The sequence below is a fragment of the Sciurus carolinensis genome, chromosome 7, assembly GCF_902686445.1.
Source record: "Sciurus carolinensis chromosome 7, mSciCar1.2, whole genome shotgun sequence".
Taxonomy (NCBI): Eukaryota; Metazoa; Chordata; class Mammalia; order Rodentia; family Sciuridae; genus Sciurus; species Sciurus carolinensis.
In genome coordinates, this window is record NC_062219.1 from 83201454 (window position 1) to 83222420 (window position 20967).

At 33.9% G+C, this 20967-nt stretch overlaps 1 protein-coding gene across 1 annotated transcript in view; it reads right to left on the reverse strand.

Annotated features, from left to right (window-relative positions):
* Window positions 1-3351: 3351 nt before the first annotated feature.
* Mei4 (meiotic double-stranded break formation protein 4) overlaps window positions 3352-20967 on the reverse strand; it is a 159975-nt gene continuing 142359 nt past the window's right edge. The window contains exon 4 of the mRNA XM_047557166.1: window positions 3352-3618. Coding sequence (XP_047413122.1) covers window positions 3352-3618 — 267 coding nt within the window. The remainder of the gene's footprint in view (window positions 3619-20967) is intronic.

Genomic DNA, 20967 nt, shown 5'->3' on the forward strand with positions numbered 1-20967 from the left:
TATACATATACATTAAAATTTAGAAATGAGAATGGCTTTTTTTCCTGCCTTTATAGGAATATCCTTTTGCTATACAACACCAACAAATATCACTTAAATTGTAATGGTTTGTGAAATAATTACATCTATTTATAGACTCAAGAAGAAAACAATCATTATTTGTTTTCTTTCCCTGTTTCACTGAGCATTGAGGCTAGGTCCTACACTTACTGATCCCCTTTAGAAAGGGCTTTGTACTTTTTAGAACATTGTTGTTTGGAGACTATCTATTACTTAGCTAGAATCTTGATTAACAAGAAACTGCAACTCAGAAAAAGTCATAAATGTTGTTCCTCCAAATGGTGGGGATAGCTGGTCTATAGGGTTTGAAGATACTAAAATAAGATAATAATAAGCTAGTACTTTCAACTGTTGTGCCATAAGATTCACATTTGAGGGCATATAAAAATTATGAGCATAACTGCAAAGAAATGGCATTTGTGAAAATCTCATGAAGTGCAAGGACTGTTTGCACTAAACCAGCAGTGTAACGTAATAGGATTTTGGACTAGGAAGACGGAATTCCTGAGGATGAAACTTAACTCTCCTATTTCCTGGTTGTGTGGACTTGAGCAAGTTGTTTAACATTCTTTTGTCTGAATTCCTCATATCTTAAATGAAAATAATAATATCTATCTCATATTTTTGTTGGGAGGACCAAATGAGTTAATATATATAAAATGATATGAGAATGCTAACACACAATAATTGGGGGAACAGAAACTCATTGGATTAGACAAAGGGGAATGAATGGAAGGGAGGGGGTATACAAATAGGAGACAGTAGAATGAATCAGGTATAACTTTCCTATGTTCACAATGAATACACAAGCAGTGAAACTCTACATCATGTTCAACCACAAGAATGGGATCCTAATTAGAATAAGTTACACCCAATGTATGTATAATATGTCAAAGAACACTCTATGTATATCTAAAAGGAACAAATAAAATAAAAATAAAATGAAATAAAATGCTTAGCTCAGCACCTGGCTATTATTATTATATATATATATATATATATCATTTATTATTATTCATTTACTTAAATTTTATTCCATTATATATTTCATGTAACTATCTTATAATTTTATTAATAATAAAATTCATTTATCATATATAATAGAAGCCATGAGGGTTAGCAATTATTATCATTTTTTATCATTTCTTCCATTTTTAGTATTATTTTATGGTCCTCTTTATTTCCCATCTATAACCAGTTTTAATCCTGCCTAATTCCTACTGCCTCATTCTTCATACCCCGCAACTCTTAATGATAAAATTAGATATCTAAATTACTATAATATTCTTAACTATTATAATTCTAGATTGACTCTTTTCTTCTCCCTCTCCCTCCTTTCTTTCACTTTTTTCTCTTTTATTGAAACATACAGAAACAAATATCTCATTTTATTTTCTTTTTCAATACAGATTTAGACCTCAGTGCTAAATTTACTACACATTTAACTCTGAAATGGATTGAAGCAGAAGATAATGAAAGGTTAGCTATCATATTTTTGCCTGAAGTTAAATGCTTACCTAAAAAGAAAACAAGATATAAAATATCACTTGATTTTATATTAATAATGATCCCAACATCTTGCATCTTCTATAATAAATAAGATTTGCAGTTTAACTTTCAGACCTTGAAACCTTGAATACTACTAGAATTAAAAATTTTTTCTAGTTACAAAAGCTTCAAAGCTGATCATTATGTTGGCTGGGTGCAGTAGGAAAAGGGCCACTGTGCAGCACAGTTACTTAGGAATCTTGTTAAATAATTATGGAAGAGAGAAGATGGAGATGTCATGGGCAGTGGGTTCTGTGTATTCTTACCAACTGAAGTGACTCATAGAAACCTTAAGAGGTGTCTGTAGAATCCAAACATCGAAAGACCTCCCAATCCGGGATCTAGAATTTTTGTGTTTAACTGGTACTTGTGGTGGAGTAAATTATTGGCCTTGAGTCTCTACCCTGTCCTGTATTCATGACTTTTGTCATACAGCTTTCCTAGTTCTCCCACTCCAAGTGGAGTGTACTTCCCTGCCCTTTTTCTTTGGGCTTGGTTAGTTGATGTACTTTGGTTGTTGTGTGTGGGTGTAAGCGACAATGTGACATTTCTCAGCCCAGCCCTTTTCATCTTGTTCGACTGTCATTGTCATAAGAACGTCACCTAAATGGCTGCTTCTCTGGTAACCTGGATCTGAGAATAAGCACATGTAGAAGAGACCAAAGTTTTACTTGTAGCAAGAAATCTAACACAGTGTGTTAGGGCTTTGTGCATGCTAGACAAGTGCACTACCACTAAGCTACAGCCTCAGTCTAAGACTTCATTTTTTTTTTTAAGGCAGCTACAAATAACCCCCCAAATAACTCTGACAGATGATATAATTTTATATACATTGTAGAAGGAATTAGAAAGCTTTTCTAAGTACCTATGGCATTTAGAAATGATAATTAACAAAAATCACACATAATTAATAAAGCAAATTTATATTTGGTGTACTTAAATTACACAACAGGAAAGTATATAATGTGTGCTCATTAAGCCTGTTGGCTGTAATTTTAATAATTGAAATGAAGTCAATGAAATTGCATAACTGGAAAATTCAACTAACACTTCTAATAAGTATAAAGTATATTTTCTGGGTAGATGTTGGAATTATGACTTAATTATACACAACTTAACTACATTTAAACAATCATACAAATTTTGTAACATATTTAATCAAAAATCAAAGCACCTATTTGTTGAGAAGAAACACTGAACATTTTAAAGAACTAAATAATACTTTAAAAGACTTGATGAGTATGTTGATTTTATAAAATTAAATGCAAATATTAAAAAAATTTTCTCCTGTATAAGTAGCCTCTAAGATGACACACAATGATATAAGTGCAGTTATGTAAGAAAATGTTTTTAAAATTGCATTTGTAACTAATTATTTTAAACACTTTGTATTGATGAAGCCACAAAAATTCTAAGATCTCCTTCATTACCTTTTAGCATCTATTACATGAAAATCTTTCAAAATTTACATGTTTGTTATGAGAAAGACAATGGTCCACTTTAGACAACAGGGCCAGATGATGTTGAGTGACATAGATACAATTACATGGGAATGAGGTGAGCATTCTCAACTGAAGCAGACTGCTTTATATATAGAAAGATGATTCATAATCCTTTTATACACAATTTATGACTAATCTTTAAGTTGAATTAATGATTACATTTAGAGATCAATTTAAAAACACTCATTTAAAATGTTCTTGAATATATTTAAGCACAAGATCTTCTGATATTTGTAAATTGTTAAGGAAGTGAGTTATTTTCAACAGTGTCTATCTTTGCTGAGTTCAAGAGAATGCCCAGTCTCCATAAGTAAAAAGTAAACAGAGGAAATGCATCTGAGAGTTGGAAGATAGTTTCATCATGATTCTGAAGAAATCTCTTGACTTCCTGGTCATCATGCCTTATACCGGCAGTGTGGTCTTTGGTTTCCATCTGAAGAAGCTGCTCTAGAACCCAGAACAAGGAGAAAATATTTTCATAGCGTGTCACATCGTAACTGGCTTGCACCTACAATAAATAACAAAATACATTTAAAAATAGGGATTGATGGGGTGGGAAAAGGGATGATAAAAAAGAGGAAGGGTGGAATGAAATGGACTAAATTATGCTATGCACAATATAAATATACCACAGTGAATTCCACATTGATTTTTATCTATGAATCACTAATAAAAAAATATATATATATAAATAGAAGGAAGACCAGTAGAATAGAAGAAGGGAAACTGGGGAAGGGAGGAGGAGAGATTAAAGGAAAGCACTAGGGACTGATAGCGAATTATATTTCATGCTTGCATGACTATTTCAAAATGTACCCCAATACTATGTATAAATAACTAATGAAAGAAAAAATCACTAATTCGAGTCCAGTTAATAGTCTTATCACCTATGTAATTTTCATAACTGTTATTTTGAAATAGTCTGGCTTAATTAAAGTCATTATTGCCCACAATAAATGTTAGTGTAGATTAGTTCAGAAAAATGCAAAGTAAAAATATTAAATTTGCAGAAAAAGTACAAATATCTGATTTATTTAACATTTTCTGCCTTCTCCCTTTCATTGGTGGAGGAAAATGAAGAAGAAAATTTCCTATTTTTTTCAAAGACTTTACAATCACAATGAATGACTTATTTTGACCATTTGTAAAGTTTCAAGTTTTTTCTCTGAACTGCTATACACATTGAGCATTCCTAAAACCCAAAATACCCAATCCAAAATGTATCAAAATCCAAAATTTTGAGTGTCCACTACTGTACGTAGAAAATTCCACACCTGATCTTCTGTTTCAGGTGCACATAGGTGCACTAAAACACAGGCTCACTAAAAGTACTGTGTAAAATTACTTTTATAATTGCACAGGGTACATATGAATCACAAATGAATTTTGTGTTTAGAATTGGGTTCTATCCTCAACATATCTCACTGAGTATATGCAAATACCTGAAAAATCTGAAAACATCTGAAATAGGAAATACTTCTGATCCCAAGCATTTTGGATAAGAAATACTCAACTTGTAATTCATTACTCAGATGTATCTGAGAATACTTGGCGTAGAGTTTTACATATAACAATTTTGAACGTTGAAATCAGTATTTTACCAAAGATTGCCAACATATGACACTTCTGCCAACGATAATATAAGGATCTTTGGGAGTAGGATTTTAGGGACATGTGTGGATGAAAAACTCAGTCCTAGAGCAGGGGTTATGATTGTTAAGTGACCAGATGTGGTCTCATGCTAAGTCTACACAAGGCCAAGAGCAGCAGCATTATACCACATCAGGTACATGGACATGAAAAGAAACATAGCTGTACCTTATAAAATTTATGTGGCCTAAATATAAGGAAAATAAAAGGAAGGCCTAAAAAGTGGACAATGGTAAGCCTAACACGAAACAATAGCAGTATCAGTGCAAAAGCAGAAGGTGGCTTTATTATTTGCTTACTAATTAAGAAATATGCCAGAAGCCCTATGAGGTAAACAGAATGCTTATCAACATTTTACAGGCAAGAAAACTGGGCTTCTGAGAAGTAGACTAATTAGAACATCGAGTCTACTGATCATAACCAGGGACGTTTTTTCTTATACATTTTGTTTGTTCATTAAAAATCCATTACCATTGGGATAAAAAAGAAAGAAAAGTGTTGGAAACATTTACAAAATAAATTCACCGTCATAATACATAAATGAAGGAATATTCTTTTTAGATTCAGAGGAATTTACACTTCAAAAAGGTGGCCTGATAAACAAACATATCTAGACCATTGAAAATAAATACTTTCTTTAAAGCTTATAACAAGACCTAACTCCTCTCTGCACACACATCTCCCCTCAAGAAGTAGTTACTATTATGCCCCCTTCAGGAACTGAGCCAATCCCCAAAGGGAAGACTACCTGTTATTGCCAATACTCTAGATGTGGTCTCTGTGGCTATAATGCACCCTCCCACATCTTCAACAAACTCCTTGCTATAGCAAGATAGTTTGCACTCTGGGTTCCAGAGTCATGGTCTTTGAATGTGTCTATGCTTTGGACATTAACTCAGATACCATACAGAACTAGGCTCTTCTCTGATCCTGGAGCCACAGTACCTGAGCATGTCTGTGCTCTGATTCTTAGTTTCTAGTTTCACAAGTACCCATGCCTTGCATACTGTTACCAAAACAGCCATGGGTGTACCAAGAACCAGAACCATCACTGTCTCAGATACCAGAGCAACGGTCCCTCAATATGTCCCTATGTTTCAAGGCTCAGGTCCATGGATGTTCTACTCATCAGACTCTCATGCTTTGACCATGAGAAAAGCTCAGCAACTCTCTCCTGGTGGAAGAAAAGAGTTTGGAAGTACCATAGTAGACATCACTATGAAAGATGCATGCCACTCAATAAGGATCTCAGAATACTCATCAAGACTTATCTTGATGGCAAAGCTGCATGACTACAAAGTTGTGCTGTCACTGATGCTGGGACCACTGCCCCACCCAGCAAGTGTCCTCCTACTCCCTGCCACAAGGGGGAAGGCCTTTCCACACCAAGTTGGCCTATAAAGTTGAAAAGAGATGACTGTTCTATCCAATGCACAGATATCAATGTAAGGCAACAAGAAATGCGAAAAAAATCAGGGAGATATATCCCTACAAAAAACATAATAATGTCCAGTAGCTAATCCCAAAGAAGTGAAGATTTATAAAATGCCTGATGAAGAATTCAAAATAATAACTTTAAGGAAGCTCAGAGTTCAAGAAAATTCTGAGAAAAAAATCAATGAAATCAAGAAAACAATGAATGACCAAAATGAAAAATTAAGCAGATAAACTGTAATTTTAAAAAAGTAAAGAAAAATTGTGAAGTTGAAAAATAAAATGAATGAAATGAAAAATGCAGTTGATAGCATCAACAGAAGAACTCATCAGACAAAAGAAAAATTTACTTAAAATATAAAAGAACAATGAAGATGAACAAAGAAACAGTATATGATAGCTTCAACAGAGCAAATTTTCTAATTGAGTCAAAGGAGTTATAAAAGAGAAGAGAATGACAAAGAAACAGAAAGCACATTTAAATAATTAATAGCTAAAAATCTCTCCAAATTTAGTTAAGCATATAAACATCCAGGTACAGGAAGGACACAGTCTGCATTCTCATTCATTCCAAACAAAAGTGCACGAAGATGAACTTTTGATCAATCAAATGGCCAAAAGTAAACACAAAAAGAAGAATTTGAAAGCAGCAAAAGAAGCATATCACATATATGCAGAACCAATATAAGTCAGGAGTATATTCAATGTACTGAAGGAAAAAAACAAATGCAGATTCATGGTATATCTTTTTCCATCCCTTTACCTTTAGCCTGTGGATATCTTTGCGTGTAAGGTAAGTCTCTTGCAAACATCAAATGGTTGGGTCTTGTTTTTTCATCCATTCTGCCAACCTATGTCTTTTGATTGAAGAGTTTAGCCCATTCACATTCATTATTATAGAGAGATGATTACTTGCTGCCATTCTGATATATTTCTAATGCTTAATTCATTTGAAATAATCCAGCACCCATTTATGCTAAAAATGTTGGGGAAACTAGGGATAGAAGTTACTTACCTCAACACTGTAAAGGATGTATAAGAATATAAGCTAGAATAAAACAAGGTAATCCTTGTACATTGTTGGTGGAGAAGCAGATTAGTGCAGCCATTATGGGAAAGTTTCTCAAAAATTTAAATATAGACCCAAAGTATAAACCAGAAATGCCATCATTGGGTATACATCCAAAGGAAATGCAATCAGTATGTTGAAGAGACACCTGTACTTTCATATTCATTGCAGCACTATTTACTATAACCAACTTATGTGTCCCATGATGGATGAGTTGATGAAGAAAATGTGAAATGTATATTAGGGACCACTAGTCAGTCCCAAAACAGAAGGAAATCCTGTCATTTGTGACAACATGAATGAACCTGAGGGATAGCATGTTAACTGATATGTCATGTCATGTACATAAAGACAGTTATTGAAAGTTCTCATTGACATGTATAGTACAAAAAAATACAAAATAAAAAGCTAAACTCAGAAATAGAGTAAAACATTGATTTCCAGAGGTTGGTGGATGGGAAGGTTGGGGATATGTTGGTCTACAGGACACAATTTCAGTTAGATAAAAAGAATAAATTAAAGACATCTATTACACATTGTGGTAACCACAGTTAATAGCTATATATTACATACCTGAAATTTGTTAGAGCCTTAAGTTAGAGCAGAGTTTTGTGAATCAAATTATCACTTTTTTTTCAAAGTTATTTAGGTTATTTCTAGTTGACTGTGATTCTCATGTGTAACACAAATAGTAAAGAACTACCAAATTATACCAATCAAAAAACAAGAACTGATTTCCATTCTGATAAAGCACAGAGTATCCCAGTTCATTTCAGGACAAGGTGTAAAACAGGTAGAGTGTGTCTTAGCACCTTGCCATCTACTTTGAAGATCCATTTGAGCATGTGTAGTTCTACTTGCAGGAGGACTGGGGTTCCAGCTGCAGTGTCCTATTTCTCTTCTCTTTCATACTTTTTTCATTTACCAGAATTAATCTGTATTGGGTTCCAAATATATCTTAAAATACCTATTATCATAAATAAGTTGATTAACTTTTTGGCTTCAAAATATCAACAGCTTACAGAATACTAATTTGAAACTAACTCCATTCCTAACTCCATTCTTTAGGGACAAGACAGGAAGCACTTAACTTACATGTCTTAGCAGTCCTCTCTCTCAACAGGACTGAAATGGTATGTCTGTGGGGGAGATCTTTCCTCTAGTTCCCAAATTTCTTCATGCTGGCAGCTGCCTGTTCTGTTTAATCATATGCTCATACATTTGCTAAACAGTGACAAGCAGAATGAAAACTAGAATAAATGGTTTAAGGAAGATGGCTGACACTCAACTGAATTTTGTTATAACTTACATAATTAAATCTTTAGTGTCAAAATGGAGTTAATCATACGTGTGTCGCAAAATACCCAAAACATGTGGAACACACTTTCCTGTAAAACACCCAGGTGTTCTGCCTGAATGCTCTGCCAGAGAACTGAATGAACCTTGATAAACACACAGGTTGGTTTATCTGACACAATGATGTCTGTACATCTTCCATCTAAGTCTTCATTATGAATGAGTCTTGAGATGAAACTTCTATAGTCTCATGACTATATAGTCTCATTATCTGATCTCATTTTACATAATGGGAATCTTCAGAAGAGGAAATGCTTTTGTGGTAAAAAAAATCACTTGATTTTTTTTGAAGAACATTTTAAAAATCAAAACATTTATTTATTTTGTTGTTGTTGTTCTTCAGCCATGCTTGAGAAAGTCAAAATGCCTGAATATTTTTAAATGGTGTAGAATATTAATTTTTCTTTATATGCTGCTAAGTTACACTTCAAAATGTAAATTCTTAAGTTTAGTTATAGATACTACATGATACTAATTCCTCATTATTATTCTAATTGGAATTCAGTGGAAGTTAACCTGACATTTTTGTGAAGACTTACTCTCCTTGGAGGAGATAGTGCTAATTGCTAAGGCCATATCCAATTTTTCTTCTTTATCAACACAACCCCAGTTTTGTTCAAGATAAGAAGAATAGATCAAGCAAAAATTTTACATTCTCCCATCACCTTTTGGGCTACGGATAAGTCACTGGGTAGGGCTCCTGGAAAACTTAATCAGTGGCAGTTCAAAATGTTGAAATGAACCTTTTGCTCTCTCCATCACTGTTCTTAGTTGGAAATGCAGACGCAATACCTGGAGGTAGAACAGCCATCAGATAAGCCATCTGGGTTACCCATAGACAGATATAAAGGGTCATATTTTGGAGGGCACTATGGAGCTCAACATACCCAAGAGGGATGTCTGCACCTTCCTATATATCAGTGTTCCCCTCTTCCATTTTGTTCTTCTGAAATTGGAACCTTGAGAGTTCATCCAGGCATGAAGAAATGTTTAAGGTTCTTTAGTCCTGAAAAGGTGCTGCCTTAGGCTATCTCTGACATAAAAAAGATAGAGATATCTAAGGGACAAAAAAGAATGTCACATTCTTTGTCAGCAGAAAATGTAACAATAAAGGTACTATATATTTGAGGTTTAGGTTTTAATTTAGATGTTTATATTTCATGCTGTAAGATATGGAAATTTATTAATCCAACAATTTAATAATTTATGCATTTGAGCCAAGGGCATGCAGAGGTTCAGTCTGGCCTGTTCAGAAATAAGCATGCTGCTGTGGAAGGCATAAAAATACAATACGGCATTTTCCTTTTTGTTACAAAAGCAGAAGGCAAAAATTAGAATGTTACAGAGCAGAAAATTAAGTCAAAGAGTATAGCCACATAACCTAAATGTTAAATTAAATGTTCACTGACTATAATATACCATTAGCTCAGTTTCCTATGTGCCAGATTTTTCTGGACAAAAGCATTAAGTAAGATCCCACCAAAATTAGTTGTCTTCTGAAAGAATGAATTTAACACAATTCTTTAAGGAAAAGGTCAGTTGTCACCATAATAATTAAGTGGGAAACTTATTCCTGACTTTTAATAAATTATCCTTTTTTATTTAGTTGAAGGCAAAAAAGGTAGTAGATTTCAGTTCAGGATTCTAAGGGGATGATTCTAGGCGTTTTAACTCTGTCTGAGTCATTCACTAAGCAGCTGGCAGCTTCAGAAGCACAGAAAAAAGCTCAAAAGAACTGACAAGCAGGGGCTCACCAGGGTCTAGCACAATATAGCATCTGACCATGCATGCAACAGTGCTCAAGGACAGTGTAGAGAATCACACACAGATTTCTATACATACAAAATCAATGAGCTTATGTTTATAATAGAGACACACATTGATTTATACTTTGTCTCTACCAAAGGTTGTATTATATCCTTTCTCTCTCCCCACAACCTGGGTGCTGGGCCCATACTGAGGAAGTATAAAGCCCAGGTCAGAGCACAGTGCAGTTAATTAAGGGAGATTTCCTAGTGATGAATTGTGAGCCAGAGTACAAAGGGTGTGAGGGGTATAGATTGGTGAATCATCTTTTGATCAAAGTGTTAGAAAAAAGAAGAATAAGAAGGACTCCATGGACATTAATCTGTTTTGCTTTATATGGATAAAAAGCAAGGTTACCTGCTTAAAAAGTAGGCTCCTAGAAATTAGTTCTAAGGGGCTTTTGTTTAATTTGTGGGGTAACAAATTAAAAAATCTAAACTATTTCAACTAATATTTTGATTCTTATTTTTGTCTTGTTCCTATGGGAAAGTAAGTTCAACAAGTAGGCAAGGCTGTGTACATTAAATTATTCATGAAAGGAATATATATAAGAAAGTTTTACAAAATCTATTTTTCATTAGGAGACTTGTTTAAAAATAATGATCTTATGATTAACCAGTTTTACCTGCTTTTCTTAAATCTGTTTCTTGGGGTTGAGTTTATATGACAAGATGAGAGCAAAATGAGCAGACTGAATGAGGTGGCCTGCAGTCAAGAGGAGTTTCGGCAAGAGTTACAGAAGGGAGAGGATGATCTGCATTTATGGACAAAAATATGGACTAAGACTCTCAATGGGGATATAAGTGGCTGAGATCCTTACTGAATGACATCTTTGAGAAAATAAAATCTTACTAAGCAAGGTTCTTTGTAAAGGAAGATTGTCAATTTAAAAAAAAATTATTTGTTCTTTAGTTATACTGGACAGTAGAATCTATTTTGACATATTTACACAAACATGGAATACATCTTATTCTAATTAGGATCCCAGTGGTGGATATACATGATGTTGAGGTTCACTGTGGTGTATACATGTATGTACATATTCTAGGTTAGAATATTTTCAATTTAACACAAACTTATTGCTTATTAAATCCCAGCTCAGTCACTGACTAGCTATGTCTTCTGGGAAAGTTATTTTAGTTCTCTAAACTTCATTTTCCTACTCTAAAATTTGGAAATAACAACAGCAACTTCTTTGGTGGGTGACTGAGAGGATTAGATTACATGTTTAAAACAGCATAGGAGCACATTCATTCAAATAAACATTATTTATTATCTGCTATTACCATCTTCATTATCATGTTTTAACCTAAAGTTAAAAAAAAAATAGTTCCCACTCTCAAGGTACTCTGCTACCATATTACTGAGGTCAATTATTGAAAATATTTCAAGCTTACTCTCAAAATTATTCATCTAGAGATGTGTAAAAATCAGAGAATATCCAATTATGTACTTTTTCTTATAAAGAAAGCCTTTCATAAACTGAGATAGCAGAGAATTCCTTTTGTATATAGAAGTGTAATGCCAAGGAATCTAAATATGAGATGATTATTTTAAAGCCTTTCTGATATCAGAAGGCCCTGACCTTCCTGTAACTGGATTAAACAACCGTCTTATGGGATATAACAATAGCAAAGTGTCCTTTTAGCCTAGTGCCTATCTCCAATCCTCTTAAAAAAAAGCATGGTATTTTACTTAAATGCTAGCTTGATTTATTAAAAAAAAATTCTCTAGTTTCTGATTAAAGTGAGATGAACAGACTTGTTCAAATCTCTTCTAGAGGTGAGTTGGTAAAAAATGAGCTCTGCATCTTAAGTAATGTGACCTTTTAGTGCCTAACCCAATAACATCATACATTCAATTTCAAGTACTTTAAAATTTTGTATTTGCACATTTCTCTGGAGAAATATCCTCTGGTTTGACTCCAATTTATCACTCTTTTGGTTACTAGATTAAGCAGATTGGTGGATATGATGTTAAGAACTATAACACATCAATTTTAATTCTGATATCTGCATATGAAGAATAGGGAATTTCTAATATAGGAACATTGCATTTCTCTGTTCTCACAGATCTCCTGGGTCAACTTTAAAATAGCTCTACCTTGCATTACCACTGCTTTCTCAGTATCTGTACTTTTAATTATGGGACCACAAACCTGATCCATGAATATGTTTCCCTATTTTATACTATAGTAGTCTAATACTCTAAGACTAGAAATTCCTTTCAGGTATGTTTAAGAAGCAAAAGGATCATTTAAATCTGAACTTGCCTCATGAAAATTCATGACAAACCAAACCAAACCAAAAAAGTTATTAATAAAAGAGACTATTAAATGAAGAATAGGGATCAGGGGTGGGGACTAACTCAGATGTGGGTCCTTAGCGCTTTAAAAGTTATAAATCTGTGTACCTTGTTCTTTTCCCTCTCTCTCTTCTGTCCTTTCACAAACATTCACTGGGTACCCTCATGTGCCTATCTCAATAGCTTCTGGGGATACAATGTAGATGAATAGGATGGAATCCCTGTCTGTCAGTACTTCAAGTACAAGCTGAGTGTCCCTTATATAAAATGCATGGACAAGTTATTTCAGAATTCAGTTTTTCTTCAGATTTTAGAATATTTGCATACACCTAATGAGAGATCTTCAGGACAGGCCCCAAATTTGAATGCAAAATTCATTTAAGTCCCACATATTCGTCATACACAGTCTGAAAGTAATTCAATAACAATATTTTTAATGTGCCTGTGTTTTGAATGTAACCAGTCATATAAAGTCAGGTGTGGAGTTTTCCCTGGTGGTATTAGGTCAATGCTCAAAATATTTTGGATTTGGAGCATTCTGGATTTTGGATTTTCAGATTAAGGATTCTCATATTGAGACAAGGAAGTTATAGGGGTTATAAATGAACTCAGAAGGGTCACATGGTGGGAAATATGCCAAAGGGCAGAAAATGAGGCCAGCCATGAAAGGTGATCCTGCAGGTCTGATTCCTCCTAGAGGAGGCAGGAGAAGTGACTAACACTTTTTGTCAGCGCAGATAAAACCTCTGTTTGACTACTACCATGGAAGGGTCTGTCTGTTTGGCAAGGGAGAGGCAGACAGCTTGAAGAGGGAAAGAGGAGTCATCAATCTCTAAAACAACTCACTTAGCATAAACCTTACGCCTGAATCTTTTCTAGAGCGAGGGAAGTAGATGAGAATAATTTGTGTGTGCAAGAAAAGGATCAACTCAGTTTTATGTGTTAGTGAATTCTTAAAGAGTGTTATCAGGTTCCATGAGAACTACGGCCACTTCAATTTTCAATTCTTATTTATGTGAAGTAAGACACAGACAGACAAGGGGAAGCATGACGGCAGTATTTGTGGGAGAAAATGCACCATTTAAACATATTAAGCCATTTCTACCATGTAAATGAGGCAGAGCATAAGAAAGATAAATCTAAGTGGGTGAAATATCTACTAAAGGTTAGAGACAGGTATCCCCTTAGAGGATTATTAATAGAAAAAAAGGTATAAATAGCCAGTGGGGGTAAAATCCACAAGAAGCATTCTTTTTTTGGACTGTAAATGAAGATTACTTGGCTGGGGATATAGCTCAGTTGGTAGAGTGATTGCCTTACAAGCACAAGGCTCTGGGTTCAATCCCCAGCACTGCAAAAAATAAATAAATAAATAAATAAACAAATAAATAAATAAAAAATGAAGATTACTGAAGACAGTATCAAAACCTGAAGAGCCAGGTATAAGGCAGGCACCAGATTTGTTGGAGTACCATTGATGACGGTCCAACCAAAAAGTCATAGGCTAAAATCCTTTCCTAAACGCTGCTCAGTAAAGCTTTGAAAAATTTGCCAAAGCAGGAAATGTACATTTTTTTTAAGAGCCCTGGATACAAAGCCCATAATTAATGATAAGTGGATAGGCCCATATGTGACTGGATCTTTTCCAAAAATTTTGTTTGGAAACTGCACATAAAATTTAACTGGTTTCAAATAAGGTATTAACTACTTTCTAAAGTCCAACTGAACAAGGCTGAATTCACAGAAATTAAAAGATAACACATTTGTCCATTTTCCTTCCTATTTTCAGTATGTATCACCACAATTTTAATGACATCAGTTTATGGGAACTTGATGTCAAAGGCTAAGTGAAATTGCTTAACACCTGGAAAGGGTGGGAAAAGTGAAGAAGAGACAGTGTGTGTTCTTAGGAACATTTATGCTTTGTTTTTACTCTTCTTTTTTAAATACGATGACCACCATACCCTTCTTTAAAAAAAAAAAAAAATCAGGTTCTTTTTTTCAGTATAATTGAAAAATAGTGAAACACACTTTTAGCAGTTTAATTTTGATAAATTACTTATAAGGACAGGAACATATAATATTAACATAATCTATTCCTATAGAAAATGCATTAACATTTCAATCACTTGATATTAATAACACTTCAAACAATTCTATCTAGATTTTTATTAAAAAATAAATTCATCATTTATTAAGTCTGCTTTCACTACATTCCATGGAATGCTTCTTTACACTTAACTATAATCTGCTTGTCTGAAGATATACTAGAGAATTTTTTAAAGAAGTCCATTTGGAATACAAAAAGCTTAGAAGAAGGAACTGAACTTCAACTTAAGAAATAAATTTTGCTGGTTTAACTATTTTCACTATCTTCGTACTGAGAAACTGTTGGGAAGAGGTTAATGTGAAGTATGGTTCTGGGTAGAAATGACAAAATAATGAACAAGAAGCATATCTTCATATGCTGCAAGTCTCACAGCTGAAGGTAGAATTTCATATGTGAATAATCACAAACTCTGAACTTAACAATCAATGGCTAGATACAAAAGGTTACTATGCTAGCATTACTGCTCACTGAGATAGTCAAAAAACATGAAGAAATGTGCTCACAAAAAAATACAAGGGAGAATTCTAAATGCAACCATTTTGGAAAATTAAACTAGCAAAAGCTTACAAGCAAAACAAAAACATTTTAGGAAATTTAGATATTCAATGTACTGAAAATAAAGCAAATGGGAGAATAATTTAAAATGCACGTATTAATACACAAGTTAAAAAGTGGGTCTCATCTTTTTCAGATATAAATTGCAGAACAGGCACTTCACAAGAGAACAAATATGAATATTCAAAAATACATTAAATGGGATTGGGTTGAATCCACATGTTATCTGGGGCAGAAAGGATATATTAAGAATAATAAATATAACGTATATGAAAAAAAAATTGCAGAACTAAAACCATGTATTCTGAGAAGATGCCCACATCTATGTAACACAGATCAATTAATTTACTTACCAATACTGTATGAATTTGGACATATGCTTTATAAGCAATTATTTTCAGAAAAAAGGAATGATTCAGTAAATTGGTTATTATTAGTACTAAAGAAATATTTAACTACTGACCACATTTTAATTGTATTTGTTTCTTAATTTTAGTCTGAAATTCCAATAAACTTTACCTTTCTCAGAAACTAAATTACTGTACTAACATTAGAAAGTGATGTATTATTGAAATTCAAATCCAAATATATTGCCTGGGTCTAAAATAACAAATTATAAGCTTTAAGTAAGATGATATACTTAATAGTAAAATAAAAACCCTCCAAATATTCCAAGAAAGTGGTCTCAGAAGGAAAAACATGAATATTTTATTCAAAAAATAATCTCATTCATTGTGTTTCATATGTAAGGAATTGTTCTCTTTAAATGTTCCACTTATTGTGAATAAAACTGTTTATTTGGATGTCTAGCTCCCGAAGATTAAGCATCTGGGAATCTGCAGATCCTTAGACAGTGAATTGGCTCTTACAAAACCATTCCTGGCAGACTTCACCTGGGCCTCTGCAGAGAAGGTCACTGGATCCTTACTCAAATCCTCTCAACTCACATAGGAAGCTAATTCTTAGGATAAGAAGGGAAGTGAAGAAAACGTTGTTAGAGGAAATTAACAGAATTGAGAGCAAATGAGAAGGTAGGGGAAAAATAATAAAACTCAGATGTGAGAATTTCTGTGTCTTTTAGAATGGAAAAGGAGCTCCATATGCTTGAGTGTGCCTCTAAGGACAGAATTCTAATACAACACAATATGATGATTCTGGAAAATGAACTTGGACATATGTTTTAAAAGCAATTATTTTCAGAAAAAAAAACTACGTTTCAGTAACTTGGCTATTACTAGTTAACATTAAAGAAAAGTTTCACATAAATACTGACCACGGTTTAAATGTAACTCTTTTTAAATTTTACTTTGAAATTCCAATAAATTCTACTTTCTTAGTAAAGGAGAATAAGTTTAATCATGTGTTCAATGATCCAATCACTCATGTCTACATAATAAAGCCTTAAAAACTCTGGATAACCGAGGTTGGCAGAACTTCCTGGTTGATGACTACATGGATACATGGAGGGCAGATGCAACCTGGTTCCACAGGGAGTAGGCACACGGCATCTTGCTCAGAACCCTTCCAAACCCCACCCTATTATCAGTCCCGTAATTTGGCTTATAACTATTTATATCATTTATAATAAAATAAGTGCAGTACTTTCATTAGTTCTATGTCATTCTAGCAAATTACCGAAATTGGGGGAAATACTGGGAGCTTCCTCCCTTTTGTCCCCTTGGTCAGAAGTACAGGTGCCCTGAAGACTGCTGAACTTTCAAATGGCATCTGAAGCAAGGGCAGTCTTGCTGGGAACTGCCTTTGATATGTGATACCTGTGCTAACTCCAGGTGGTTAGCATTGCAATTTAATAGAACAGGAGTATGCTTTCGTGTCTGAAAGTTCAGGCAAATTAAGTGAAGGTATGCAAATGACCTAAGGAAGTCACAGTACATAAATTTCTGAAGATTTTCCCCTCATATTAAATACATTAATGACCTCATGTAATGTTGCTTAATTGGGTGCCCCTTGATGTTTAAAACCTTTTCACTTCTAGGTCAAAATCTTTCAATTAGAACAAAGGATGGCATAGGCAGTCCGAAAAGTAAATACTTAAAACTAACAAAAGTTTGAGGAATGGAGAAACACGACCAGTAATCAGGACCACTCAAACCAAAATGCATCAGGCAGGGGCTAATATTTCTCCATATGGAAAAATCCAACTTGCTTTGTGACTGAATTCATGGTTTTCTACAAATCTGATCTAGGTGGTCATTAAAAATATTACATAAGTCAGAAGTCATTAGAAAAACTTCAAATTTCTTTTGCGATGGTTTTGCATAAAACATTTTAAAATAATAGTGCATTTGATTGATAATGCTTTTTGCTAAATATTACACCAAGGAGGTTCTTCCAGAAAAAGGGCTATATTGTTGGAGAAGGTGAAAAACAGTGGATATTATAATTTCTATTTGTATTCAGAATTCAAACAGAAACTTTGAGATGCTTGCAGCAAATCAGATGGTTCAACAAAACATTTTGAGCATAGAATTTTTTTAATTTTTTGCTTATTTATGGAGAATTAGTGTTCTCCAGAACACGTTGTTAGAATTATTATGTGATAAAAATGACCAACATAAAAAATGTTACTTTTGAATGTTAAAAACAAGTGTGTGTCATAGTTATCTGTTATCAGTAAACATATTTATTCCAGGAAAATAATAAATTACTACTGTGGCTGCATTTTAATTAAAAGCCATGTAACATCTACCCGATTTGACATATAAGTAGTGTCACCCAGGAGTTCAAGAGTGCTTTGCTGAGTTCTTTGCAGATTCTTTCAGAGTAAGCAGAAAAAGTTACTTTCTGTTCTTTCTGTTAATACTTCTATGCGTAAGTCTTTGGGAAAGCTGGAATATTTTTATTCATTTTCCCCAAAATTTGTAATTAAAAATAACATTCTTTATTCAAAATGGCATAAATATTAAGTTGTATAAGTGATGTTTAAAATACCTACAAGAATATCACCATGAGAGAAAAACACAGTTCTTGCCATCATAGGGCCTATCCTCTAGCAACACAGACATTAAATGAGTAATTGTGTAAATAATATACAATTCCAACTGTGCTAAGTGGTAGAATGGATAAATGCAGAGTTCTTTGAGAGATCTCACTTATTCTCACAGTTATTTCTGACTGCTTTTCAGTAACTTCTGATTTTCATTAATAATAAAATCTATTTCATTCTAAAGCACAGCTGCCCAACCAGAATAGCTTTTTCTGGGATAACATCCTTAAATTTACTAACAGTCTATATTTATTCCATTTGCTATGGGTTTGCTTCAGACATGTGGGGGACCAAGTATGAATTCTGAGGATAGAATGTGAAGCCTCAAGGATTCAGGAAGGGCATTGTTGAAAACAGTACCTGCACAGCCCTGGTTCTTGTGGACACTGACCAGTCTAGTATGGCGTGTTCTCATTGTACAGATACCACCTCAGTCAACCTCTAAAGCAGCAGCAGAAGTCTGTACTGCAGATGGACAAAGAACCTTGATATTAGGGAGGGTTTACCTCTTCAACAAGTAATGGGCCATGCGGTAGGAGAGGGGAGGGATTTCTCAAACTTTACATTGAGAAAAATGTGCTATTTGCTATATCACAGTTGTAAAATTAAAGATGAGTAAGTGTGGTCTAAAAGGTTTTTTTAAATTTATCTTTTAATTTTTTACAGACTGCATTTTGATTCACTGTACACAAATGGGGTACATCATTTTGTTTCTGTGGTTGTACACGATGTAGATTCATACCATTCATATAATCATACATGTACATAGGGTAATGATATGTCTCATTCCACCATTTTTTACACCCCCCTCCCTCTCATTTCCTTCTACATAATCTAAAGTTCCCCCTATCTTCTCTCCCTCCCCACCTCCCACCCCCATTATATATCATTCTCCACTTATCAGGGAAAACATTCGGCCTTTGCTTTTCAGGATTGGCTTATTTCACTTAGCATGATATTCTCCAATTCCATCCATTTATTTGCAAATGTCATATTCTTCTTCTTCTTTATGGTTGAATAATATTCCATTGTGTATATATACCACAGTTTCTTTATCCATTCATCTGCTGAAGGGCATCTAGGTTGGCTCCACGATCTAGCTATTGTGAACTGAGCTGCTATAAACATTGATGTGGTTGTGTTACTGTAGTATGCTGATTTTAAGTCCTTTGGGTATAAACCAAGGAGTGGGATAACTGGGTCAAAAGATAGGTCCATTCCAAGTTTTCTGAGGAATTTCCACACTGCTTTCCAGAGTGGCTGCACCAATTTGCAAGTCCACCAGCAATGAAATAGTGTGCCTTTTTCCCCACATCCACACCAACATCCATTATTGTTTGTGTTCTTGATAATAGCCATTCTAATTGGATTAAGATGAAATCTTACAGTTGTTTTAATTTGCATTTCTCTAATTCCTAGAGATGTTGAACACTTTTTCATACATTTATTAATTGCTTGTATGTCTTCTTCTGTAAAGTGTCCAGTTCCTTGGCCCATTTATTGATTGGCTTCTTTGTATTTTTGGTATAAAGTTTTGTAAGTTCTTTATAAATTTTGGAGATAAGTGTGCTATCTGAAGTGCGTGCGGAAAAGATTTTCTCCCACTCTGTAGGCTCTCTCTTCACATTCTTAATTATATCCTTTGCTGAGAAAAAGCTTTTTAGTTTGAGTCTATCCCATTTATTGATTCTTGCTTTGATTTCTTGTGTAAAATTCAGCCTAAATTCAGCTTTTCGCATGGTCTCATAGAATATCTAAAAGCTGGAGGTGGAGAAGGGAATAAATCACTTTTAATTAATGCCTACCTTTGTTGAATGTAAGTCCTGGGATTTATTGTTTTAAGTTTAGTGGATATGCCTATATATAATACAAGAATTCCAAAGTGTGTGTATGTCATGTCAGCATTTTATAATTCTAAAGGATTCAGTTTTAGAAACTATAAAATAAGAAGTTGATACTCAGATTTTAAAATGTTCATAGCAGTGGATCCTACTTATGTACACCTGTAATCCCAGAGACTTGGGAGGCTAAGGTAGGAGGATCCAGCCTCAGCAACTTACTGAGGTCTTTAGCAACTTAGTGTCAGATCCTGTCTCAAAATAAAAAGTAAAAAGGACTGGGGATGAAGCTCAATGATTAAGTGACCCTGGGTTCAATCCCCAGTACCGAATTAAAAAAAAAAAATGTGGAGACCACATAAAAAATACTGTTGTATTTTGTCTAATGTATTTAACTACTGTAAGGAAATACCATTTATATACTTTTTACTTTAAGTTCAAAGAAAACTAAAATTAATTTTTGTTAATTTGTTTTTCCATGTTACTCAAGCTTTGGGGGATGTTATACCTTTGTCACACCAAAGGAATATTTGGTCTCCTTAACAATTCTATTTTTCAGTTTCACTGAATAGATATGAATTCTGATTTTTTTAAAAACAAACATCAATTTAGTGCATACTGTTAGGTCACTAAGTATGCAATTCTCATGAGATTTTAAAAGCTTTCTTATTTTAGTGACTCTATTTGTTGCTATATCATACACATTTTCACAGAAACCTGGAGAATAA